An 11,857-nucleotide genomic window follows, 5' to 3' on the forward strand; every position below is an offset into this window, starting at 1 on the left:
CCTCAGCAGCCTAGATAATTACTTCTTTAGGCTAAATGCCTAGGTGTTACAATTTCTGGCTCAAAGTATATTCAAGCTTTAAGGCTTTTGATATGTGTCCTTCAAGCAAACGACCCCCTCTGAAGAATGCCCTGCTTAGCATCTAAACAGCAGTGTAAGAAAACACCTGTTTCTCCTCAACCTTGTAACTTTGGATAATTTATCCCTTTTCATCTTTGCCAGTTTTATAGGCAAAAAACTGTATCTTATTATTTTAATAATTTCCTTAAGATAGCAGTTGTGTTGAGCATTTTCTCGTGGATTTCTTGGCTGTTTGTATTTTTAAAACTCATATATTTATGTCCTTGATCTGTTTTTCTGTTGATGCGTCTATTCTTTTTTGTTGTTGTTTTTACTCCTGGTTCATGAGTTCTGTAAATAGTAAGGCCATTAAATTTTGTCTGTCAGAAATGTAGCATATATTTCAGTTATTTGCCTTTTAATTTTTTGATATAGGAAATTTTTAATTTTGACATACTCCATTCTGTCACTATTTCCCAGATGGAGTGTGTCTATGGTGTTTTGCTTTAAAAGTATTTTTCTCACTCCAAGGTGGTATAAATATTTACTGAATATTTTCTCAAAACTTTTTTACATGTAAGTGTTTCATAAAGAAAAGAAGTTGGATTCTCTGTAGGATATAAACTCATTAATTTACACGCACCCCATCAATCAGAAATGATAATCAGTGTATTTCTTCCCTTGATCTGGCAAAGCTTTTAGACCCCTGCCTCTGTTGTATTTCTGTCCGTTTCTTCTGGCATTTCCAACATGAAGAAAGGACTTAATAGAGCACTTTAAAAATGTCCATGCCAATCATAGCAACACCTGATAAACTGAATCAGGATGGGACTTGGACGTGCTTAGATTTTTAAAAACAAAACCTCATTGGATTCTTGGTGTGTAGCCCCAATTAGGAACATTGGTTTTCACTTTGGCTGCCCATTCGAATCACCTAAGAGACTTGAAAATTTTTTAACTCCCAGACTGAACCCCAGATAATTAAAATCATAATTTTGGTGGGGGGGAGCGTAGGGCCAGACACCTGTGGTCTTCAAAGCCCCCCAGGTGATTTAGACTTGTGACTGTGATTTAATGTGTGGGCAGAAAGCAAGCAGGGGCTGTTTATACCTGTTAATGCCTGAAAGCCTTAACTAGGAACTGTGAACTAGGAAGCAAAGTTACCTGCAGAGAGCAGTGTGGAGGGACAGAGGGAGAGAATCTGTAACAGAATGGGTAAGGTTTGGAATAACTGCTCAAGGTCAAGGACAGGGGGATGGAAGGATGACAGAAGCTTAGGGTTCAGTGAAGAGGGGAAACCAGGAATTTGTCCTGGGACCACTCGAGATTATGAGTCGATCATTCTTCCATTATGAGGATCATTTCTTCAATGATCCTGAGAAATCTGGGCATTGATGGTAGAAAAGATGGAACTGTAGGACTGACCCAGGTTTAGGAGTCTATAGAGCAGGAATGGAAGGAGGAAAAGGAAGGACCTATTACTTTCTTAGTTATTCCTTCTTACTGAGTTAACACAATTTCTTAAATGAATGACGGTGATGAGTTTCATCCTTCTAAGCTGTTTCCAGTGAATCATGGACCGCCTGTGAACATACTTGTACACGCGAGGTTAGTTTAAGGCCTGGCATCCGTAATTTTTAAAAGCTTCACAAATAGTTCTGATACCCACCCTGTCTCAGAGACCCTGGTTGTAGGAAGTATTGGGAAATGTGACATATAGCGAGTTCAAAGCTGAGAGCCCAGATCCAAATTCCTAAAGGAATCTGCTTTCCAGATTCCCTCAAAATGGAACTCAACACTTTAACCAAAAGGAATATAAGAGATGCCACAGACAATCAAGGTTGTGGGCGGGGGGGGGGGGAAGGATGCTGCTTTTCTCTGAATAAAATGAATGGCACTTTGAGTTCCCCTTTGTTTCTTTTTAAGAAAAAGCTTATTATACAATATGAGCCCCGCGTGTGAGCTGGGCTTCCATAATGTGTTTTGCAATGTGTTTAGAGAGTACGTATGAGGAACACTGTGTTTCGGGGCCATGCCAAGGAAGGGAACTATTTCCTTTCATACCCTCCGTTTGCTATTTAGAATAAGGAAGTTTCAGAAAAGTAATTTAGTTCTAGGATTTTCCCCGCCTTCTTCAGAAACAAGTAGCTATTTACCAGACCGGCCTGAGAGAAGGGTAGAATTTCTGATTTATACCTTCTAATGAAGTACCAGCTGTCAGGATTAGGTCAGTGTGTATCGGGCCAGAGACTATATTGTAGCCATCCTCGTGCCAAAAGAGGTAGGACATCAAGTGCTGTCACATGGTGACCCTTTGATTAGGACAGCTTTACACGATTGTAACAATTTGGCATTTAATCGGTACTTTCTTCCTACACGGGGCAGGGGGAGGGGGGGAAGATGAACAATTTTAGTATACATAGTGAGACTCTTGAGAGTTGCAAGAGATTTTTCCTGAGTAAGTATTTTAGAGAGGCTGATAGAAATAAGGGGAACATGAAGAATTCAGCATGCATTACTGTGTCCTAGTACCAAGACCCGTTCCTCATATCATTATTAATCAGCAAATGTTATGGCCCAAGGTTGAAAGTAAAGGTATAGGTCACTGTTTTTCAAGTTCTAGATTTCCTTGTCTTGGAGTGAATAGAGTAAAATAGGTTGTTGAGCTGACGGTCTGCTTAATGTGCAGAAATCTTGGCCGTTTTGTGTTTACATCATAGGGTCCTTTGTATGGAGCACCATTTTGCTGTGGGTTCGCTAGTTTAGAACCCCAAGTCCCCCTGTTTCTGGCCGGGGGTGGTGTTCTTAGCGTGTTTCCTGTGAACTCACAAACCCCATTCTTCTCGGAAGCACACATCGGCATTTTTGTCCTCTGACTGGTGACTCCTGCCCCTGCCGGTGCCTGGGAACCCTTTGAAATGTCTTGAATCGGGCTGCTGCTTGTGCTGTCTCCCGCTGATGTGTGCCCCAGTCCCGCTGGGCGATGCAGGGGACACGTCGCACCGGCGGCTGCTGGGCCCAAAAGCCGTGTGACGTCTTCTCTCACACCTGAGCTGCTCAGGTGCCCGGGCTGCCAGGACCTCCGAACAACCTCCAGAGCTCCTTAGCTGAATCAGTCGTGTGGGCTCGCTTGAACTGCTCCCTCCAGGACCCGGGCCAGACAGCAGTCTTCATGGAAGACCTTGTGCAGGGCTCCGGAGTCCTTCTTCCTGTTGAACAGAGGGTGGTGTGTGCTTGGAGGCCTGGTTGTCCTGTTTGGGCTTGCTCGCCTTGGTGTGGATTTCCCCAGCAGGATGCCCATTGCTCCCTTATGTCGCCAGACTCCAGAACAGGAATGTCTCCCGCCTTCTATACAGCAAATCTTTATGGAGGATCTGTTACATACATACCAGTTGCTCGGCCAGGTCCTAGGGGTACAGTGGGGAGTGAAAACAGCCTCTCTTTTCATGGAGCTGGCAGTTTAGTGGATAGAATAGCACATCAATAAACTTCACTAGCAAATGCACACAATTAAGGCAGAGGGAGTGCTCTGAAGTCCAGAAACAGGCTCATTCCCCTATGTGTTCATTTTTGTCACCCGGCTTGGGTTCGTGCTGGGATTCCAAGCTTTGGTCTCTACTCAGGTGCTTACTAGTACAGGCATTTCAAACCATTTCAAAGTCTAGAATTATTTATATTTGGAAATAAGATAACTATATGCTTTTTAGCATTTTACTTTACTATTTATGTTTTATTGAAATATATTCAATATTTGTATAATATATAATTGTATATTGGTACATATTATATACTTATAATTGTCCATATAATTAATATACTGTAATGATTCATTGTTACATTATTATATATAATATATACGTCTTGTCCAGATGAGTCTTTGAACTAATAATGGAGGGGAAGATGGTCTTTAACCTATCCAGCCTTCCAGCTGCTTTAGACAAAAGAATTTTCTTAATACTTTACATTGCCTAAAAATCCAGAAATGGTACATTTATTTGTTCCCATGCCAGTCAGGGAACTGGCAATGAATAGGGCTTTTGAATGTACTGGAAAACAGTACAATGCTTTTTCTAAAGAACAGTCCCTGGGCTCTTCCAGAATTGATGATGGTTTGAATATTTGTCTTGAATTTGTTATTATTATGAATTATTATTTGGTGAAGATTTGCATACCATTTGGAACACAGATAGGAGTAGGCTGGTCAGTGTTGACACAGCTGTCCCTCCAGTGGGGGTGGGGAAAAGCCCTGCTTTGTACCATTCGCCAATGTATCTGGTGTAAGTATTCCTTCCGCGACCAATTTCAAGCTACCAAGGTGACGTCACTGACCCCTGACCATGGAATTGGGAAGAGATGCATACGATTGGCTCGTTAGGTATTACAAGCTGTCTCTGCCTGCCTAGGATATATCTGTGGGGTAGCATTTTGATTCATTGTGATCCGAACAGGCAAGTATGCAAATTAAACCTTTGACCTTGTTAAGGCTCTGTAGTGTGACACGGTTTCTCAAACTTTTTGACAGCCCCCCCCCCCCCGATAAACGGGACAGTGGGTAACAGTGTAACTATAACCAAAGTTTAACAAACTGTGATCACTTTTACTATTTACTGTATTCTGATATTTTATGTTCTATTCTAATTCATTTAATTCATTTCTGTTCTATTGTAATTCATTATTTAGTGATTGCTACATTAATTTATAATATGTTATATATATTATATATATACATATTTTAACGTTTATTTATTTTTGAGAGAGAGAGACAGAGCACAAACAGGAGAGGGGCAGAAAGAGAAGCAGGCTCCAGGCTCTGAGCTGTCAGCCCAGAGCCCGATGGGAGATTCGAACTCACAAACTGTGAGTTCATGACCTGAGCCAAAGTCGGACGCTTAACCGACTGAGCCACCCAGGCGCCCCTACATTTGGTATATGGAACACACACACGGCTGTTTCTATGTGTCAGGCGCTATTTTAAATGTTTTATGAATATTGACTTGTTCAGGCCTCATAACCACCCTGTGAGGTGGGCGCTGAGTTTCATCATTTATTACTTGGCCATGAAGTTGCTCACTTGTCTTCCAGACCTCAGATGTGCTGCTCAAAGGAAGCAAACTATACATAGTGCGGTTGAGCTTAGTCCGTAGACTGTGTCAAAATAACGATGTATGTAAGTGCCCTGTTTGTATTTTAATTTATTACATTTTTTCCCTTTGTCTCCAAGACTATGACGAAAAGTACTTTGTGGTGCTTAATATGCTTTAAAATATTTGTAATGACTATTAATTTTCTTATTTGCTAAATTTTTTTTCTCGAAATGTTATGTCTAAATCATTAGCATTTCACTTTCTCTAGAACACTTTTCTCTCAGGAAAAATAGATTTTGGGTGGGGCGTCTGGGTGGCTCAGTTGGTTAAGCACCTGACTGCAGCTCAGGTCATGATCTCACGCTTCATGGGTTCGAGCCCCACATCAGGCTCTGTGCTGACAGCTCAGAGCCTGGAGCCTGCTTCGGATTCTGTGTCTCCCTCTCTCTCTGCCCCTCCCTGCTCATGCTCTGTCTCTCTCTATCACAAAAATAAACATTAAAATTTTTTTTTAAAAATAGATTTTGGGGACTGTTAATCAAGATTAGTCTTATTTTTGTTCTGAATAGTTGTTTAATTTGATTTTCTGGTTGCTGTGAGTGGAATAACAGTCTCATTTCACAACAGCTGCCTCAGTGGCCTTGAGATCCTCTTTGCTGATGTCTCCATGTCCTTTCTGGTTCCTCTGCCTTCCACTCTCCATCTCTTCAGCAGTTTTCTTTTGAGCTTAGAAGAAAGTCTGAACCCCTTAGCACGGCCCATAAGGTGCCACACAGTCTGACTCTGCCACTGATAGTGTAGCTAAGAGATCAAGTTCTGATCTCCCTCCTTGCTAGCTGTGTGACCTTGGAAACAATTGCTAATCTCCCTGTGCCTCAGTTTGTTCATCTTTAAGGTGGGAATTTTTCTAAGGATTTAATGAATTAATGCATTAAAAGGGCTTAAAACAGTGCCTGGTAGGTAGAGAGCACTTACTAGGTTTCTAGAACTCTCCTCTTCTTCCCTCTCTGCCTCCCCAACTCCTCACCAAACTTTCCCTCTTTCAATGATTCTGGCTGAAAGATCTTTACACATGCTCTTTCTACTATCTAGAAAGTTGCTTTTTCCATTCTTCACCTAATTCATTCCTACCTATCCTTCAGGTCTCTGCTTAACTGTCACTTCTCAGCTGAACCTTCCAGACCTCCAGTCTCACGCAGATCCATAGGATAGTCTCTCATCACAGAACTGACCTTCCTTTTAAAGCCCTGCCACATTTTATTGATTTATTTTTATTTATTTTTTATTATTTTCATTTAAATCCAAGTTAGTTACCATAAAGTTTAATAATGACTTCAGAAATAGAACTTAGTGAGTCGTCACTTACATGTAACACCCAGTGCTTATCCCAACAAGTGTCCTCCTTAATGCTCCTCATCCATTTAGCCCATCTCTCCCCCACCCCCCACCCGCAACCCTCAGTTTGTTCTCTGGACTCAAGAGTCTCTTGTGGTTTGTCTTCCTCTCTGTTTTGATCTTATTTTTGCTTCCCTTCCCTTATGCTCATCTGTTTTGTTTCTTAAATCCCACATATGAGTGAAATCATTTCCTTCTTTTTGATTGCCTAGTAATACTCCATCGTATATACGTACCACATCTTCTTTACCCATTTGTTAGTCGAGGGACATTTGGACTCTTTCCCTACTTTCCTGCCACATTTTATGCTTCTGTATTGATTGATGTGATCACAGGTAACAGCATGGTGAAGGTGGGACTCTCCCCCCATTAGTTGCTGCATCATTCTCTATGCCCATTTGAAGCTTGGTACAGGACTCTACATAATCTGTCTGCTCATAACAGACCATTGGGAGCCTGACTCGTGCATTATTAGTATCAGCCTCATTCCCGTCATGTTTTTAGACGCCTTTCCTTATGATTCTCTTATTTCTTTTCTATTCTCTGGATACATGCTCACTTTAGAAAATCCTTCCCGGGGCGCCTGGGTGGCGCAGTCGGTTAAGCGTCCGACTTCAGCCAGGTCACGATCTCGCGGTCCGTGAGTTCGAGCCCCGCGTCGGGCTCTGGGCTGATGGCTCAGAGCCTGGAGCCTGTTTCCGATTCTGTGTGTGTCTCTCTCTCTGCCCCTCCCCCATTCATGCTCTGTCTCTCTCTGTCCTAAAAATAAATAAAACGTTGAAAAAAAAAATTAAAAAAAAAAAAAAAAAAGAAAATCCTTCCCTACTGATTTGTTATGTGGTTCTTAGGTTTTCCCTGTAAGCTATCCAAACCTTTTGAGAAACAAGTTGGAAATAGAAAGACATCAGGGCGCCTGGGTGACTCCCTCGGTTAAGCTTGGGCGGTGATCTTGCAGTTCGTGGGTTCGAGCCCTGCATCGGGCTGTGTGCTGACAGCTCAGAGCCTGGAGCCCACTTTGGGTTCCGTGTGTGTGTGTCTCTCTCTGCCCTTCCCACGCTCGTGCTGTGTCTCTCTTTCTCTCTCTCAAAAATAAATAAAAGCAAACAAAAGAAATAGAAATACATCAGTGTAAAGAATCAAGTAAAACGATGTGCGCTAGCCACTTAAACATTTATCTGTGATCAAAATTACATTTTCTTAACGATTTAGCTTGTGCAGTGAAGGCAAAAAGTTCTTTTGGCAACTGGCATTAGATGTAGGGAATGACACAGAATGGATCCCACTTTCTCTTTTTACAGGGCAATGTCAGCCTCTAAGAAAGTGAGTCGATCTCTTTCTTCGTGCTTATATCTTTTATGGATTTTGCCAAAATATGTGTCGTTTTGCCCACAGTAGAATACTAACAACAACAAAAGAATTCTAGCTGTAAGCAGAAATTTAAAAAATAGCAATTTGGGGGGAAACTAATCACTGAGCCAAAAGGAATAGTATTGGGTACATGCAAGTTTACGTTGCTCGGGGGCAAATCTGTTGTCCTACTCTTAGGACCATACAGTGCCTTGGCTTCTTCAACACCACCTTCCCTTCTGGGAGGCCAGCAGAGCTCTCCAGTGGACAGTTGTAGTTCTTCTCACGTGGAAAGAGGACAACAGAGTCCCTGTACCCCTAACTATAACCTAGTCTCTGTTGAGGTTAGAGAGATAGGAAGCTCCCAGCCCAATTTCGCCAAATACACATGGACTGGGACCTTCGTATTTTATTAGAAATGAACTCTTGAGGCACCTGGGTGGCTCAGTCACTTGAGCATCCGATTCTTGATTTCAGATTAGGTCATGATCTCACAGTTCATGGGTTCAAGCCCCACGTAGGGTTCTGTGCTGACGGTGCAGAGCCTGCTTGGGATTCTGTCTCCCTCTCTCTCTGCCCCACCTCCCCCCTCTCAGAATGAATAAAAAAAAAATTTTTTTTTTAAAGGAACTCTAGCTAAGAATTCATTGTTCCTCCCACGGCTCTTATCCACAGATACTAAGATTCTTACTGTTTAAAAATGTTCATGTGTCGCTTCTAAGATTGCCACTTCCTGGCATTGATACAATGCTGAATTTACAGTCATCCTCAAAAGCCTAAATTATACACTGCACTATTTATGTTGACAAAGGAATTTGAATTTCCATTCAGACAGTTTTATCTATTTAAAGGAGAGTTCTCCAGGACATGACATACTCTAAGAAACATAATTTCCATGTAAGTTTTTTCTTTTGTAAAATGAGAGGTATAATTGATGCCAGTGGGCATCTGAGTTTAAAAAAAAAGATAATTTTAGGATTTTTTTTAACGTTTTTCATTTATTTTTGAGAGACAGAGAGAAAGCACGAGCAGGGCAAAGGCAGAGAGAGAGGGAGACACAGATTCCAAAGCAGGCTCCAGGCTCTGAGCTGTCAGCACAGAGCCTGACATGGGGCTTGAACTCACAAATGGTGAGATCCTGACTTGAGCCGCAGTCAGCACTTAACCAACTGAGCTATCCAGGTGCCCCAAATTTTAGCAATATTAAAATAATAGTAATTAGTATATAATTTTCTTTCTTACTTGACTATTATTTATTAAAGTGATACTCATTCATGCTACTGTCATCTAAACTTGGTAAAGAAATTTCTAAAGGTGCCATCATTTATTTATAAGTGATTCATATCAGAAGTAAATGGGGGCGCCTGGGTGGCTCAATCGGTTCAGCCTCTGACTTCCGCTCAGGTCGTGATCATACGGTTCGTGGCTTTGAGCCCTGTTTCAGGCTCCGTGCTGAGAGCTCAGAGCCTGGAGCCTGCTTCAGGTTCTGTCTCCCTCTCTCTCTGCCCCTCCTCCACTTGCACTCTGTCTCTCAAAAAATGAATAAATGTTAAGAAAAAAAAGTAAATATTTTATCAAGAATTTAGATTTTTTTTTAGTTTATCAACTTACTCAATTCACACTTAAAAATTTTAAAGTAGTTAGTTATATACAAAGGAAACCGAGGTTTGTCCTTTAAACATCTCCTGTTTAAAGTTATCAAATATTTTATTAGTCATTAATCATAATAAGTTATCTCTTTTAAAATGTTTTCACCTCAATATGGTTCAACAAATTTTTATTGACTTCATGTCTTTAACCTTTAGAGCTATGAAGTCTAATAACTCCTTTAAATTTTGTCTTATCAAGTAGTATGACAGCTCAGCATGTTGGCAATCTTTCCTTAAGACCAGATAAATTCTTAGTAAAAAAAAAAAGAAAAAATGGTGCTTAACTAGATAAATGTTTGAAAAATAATATGCTACACCTTTCATGTCTAAAAACCATCATGAATACTGGTAGTAGGTCTTGAGATTTGAGGATCCCTTCATAATTCCCCAACCTCAACACCCATGTGCGCACAGAAAGGCACATGCGTGAATGTGCACGCGTGCGCACAAACACATGCGCAACGTGATATTCATGAGAAAATATCCTACTTATTCAAATGAGCGTTGCGTTGATCAGGCATAGCCTTGTGTCCGCAAACAAACTGCTTTAGTCTAGCCAATTGCACTGACTGTTTCAAAAACTTTGGGGAAAGAGAAACTTAAAAATATATGGGATTCAGGGGTGCCTGGGCGGCTCAGTCTGTTAAGTGTCTGACTTCGGCTCAGGTCACGATCTCACAGGTCTTCAGTTCGAGCCCTGCGTTGGGCTCTGTGCTGACAGGTCAGAGCCTGGAGCCTGCTTCCGATTCTGTGTCTGCCTCTCTCTCTGCCCCTCCCCTGCTCACGCTCTGTCTCTCTCTCTCAAAAATAAACATAAAAAAATTAAAAAACAAACAAACCGGGGTTCAGAGTGGCACCCTTCACTAGCACATTGGTTAAACATTCCCTCTTAGCACCAAACTCCAAGGCCGGACATCTGAGTTGTAGTGATCCCTGTGGCCTTCTTATAAAAAAATGACAACGTTGGACCATTGGACTTTGATTTTATGATATTTGCATGTTTTATAATTAGCACATGATGTTTTGCCTCTAGGCAGGTGACAGCAGCCATAAAGTTGAGAGGTTGTTACTTGGGGTCAAACAAATCTGGATGTGAATTCCAGCCCTGCTCATTACTAACTGTGTATTTGAATTCCGTTGTCATTTAACCTCTTGTATACTTTCTGTATTTATAAAATGGGATAGTAATGTCTATTTCTCAATTTTTTTCTGAGGATTAAGTGAGATTATATGTGAAAGTGCTTAGCTCAGTAACCAAAAATGGCTGGTACTGTGAAATGATAAAACTGACTTGGGATCCATATCGAGAAAAATACAAAAACATGACCTTTTTCTGTCATTATGGTACCTATTGTTATCTGAAGTTATGTGTGTAAAACAGACCTCAGAAAGAGAAGGCTTACAATTTTATCTTATTTTAAATTTAACCAAAAAACTGAAATTTAAAAATTTACATAAAGTTGAAATACAATTTTCATTTACATAAAATTTAAAAAATTTTTTAAATGGCCATGAATCAATTAATTTCTTGCAGGTAATGAAGTTGGATATGTCTATACAACCACTTTGCACCAAGTAAAAACCGTGATGGACCAAGTGAAGCAAAAGGAAGAAAATACTTCATCTCCGCAGCCAGCCAGGAGGACCGAGGCATCACAGCCATGGGGACAAAGCACACAGAGCCCCGCTCCAGCACTGGGAGAACCCCAGGAGCCCTCCTTCCACTCGGGAATCCTGGGAACCATGTCCCGTCAGGACTATCGTGCCCAGATCATCCTCTGGAGCTTTCTGCTGTGGTCTGACACCATAGAAATGGTGCGCGTGGCTGGCCACCCTGCTGTGTATAAGTCAGGCTGGCTGTACCCCGTCTACATATTCAGTTTTATTTCTCTCCTTCGGATGATATTAACTCCTCAGAACCCTCTTCAGAATTCCCTGGGCGTCTTTCTCCAAGACTTACCCTTTATTTTTATTAGACTGAGTTTAATCATTGCCCTGGGAACTATCACACCCGTATTGGGCCTTTGTAAAAACATACTAGTGACTCTCTCTCATGTTTACTTCAATTACTTATCCAAATTCAGAGCTTTCTCTACCTTTGAAATGTCTTCATTTTAAAAAGAAAATGGAATAGGGCCACCTGGGTGGCTCAGTTGGTTAAGCATCTGACTTCGGCTCAGGTCATGATCTCATAGCTCATGGGTTTGAGCCCCGCGTTGGGCTCTGTGATGACAGCTCAGAGGTATAAATTTTTGTCCTATGGAAAGAAATGAGGAATACATTGTAGAGAATAAACTGTTTTTAATAAGGGTAGCTTATCGC

The 11,857-nt window shown here is 41.3% G+C and overlaps 1 protein-coding gene across 1 annotated transcript in view; it reads left to right on the plus strand.

The window, feature by feature from the left end:
* TMEM236 (transmembrane protein 236) overlaps positions 1–11,653 on the plus strand; it is a 32,764-nt gene extending 21,111 nt beyond the window's left edge. Inside the window, exon 4 of the mRNA XM_047065355.1 lies at positions 11,070–11,653. Coding sequence (XP_046921311.1) covers positions 11,070–11,653 — 584 coding nt within the window. The remainder of the gene's footprint in view (positions 1–11,069) is intronic.
* Positions 11,654–11,857: the final 204 nt, after the last annotated feature.

The sequence above is a fragment of the Lynx rufus genome, unplaced genomic scaffold (assembly GCF_022079265.1).
Source record: "Lynx rufus isolate CCGP_SWC_20201006 ecotype Redwood Valley unplaced genomic scaffold, mLynRuf1.p SCAF_7, whole genome shotgun sequence".
Lineage (NCBI taxonomy): Eukaryota > Metazoa > Chordata > Mammalia > Carnivora > Felidae > Lynx > Lynx rufus.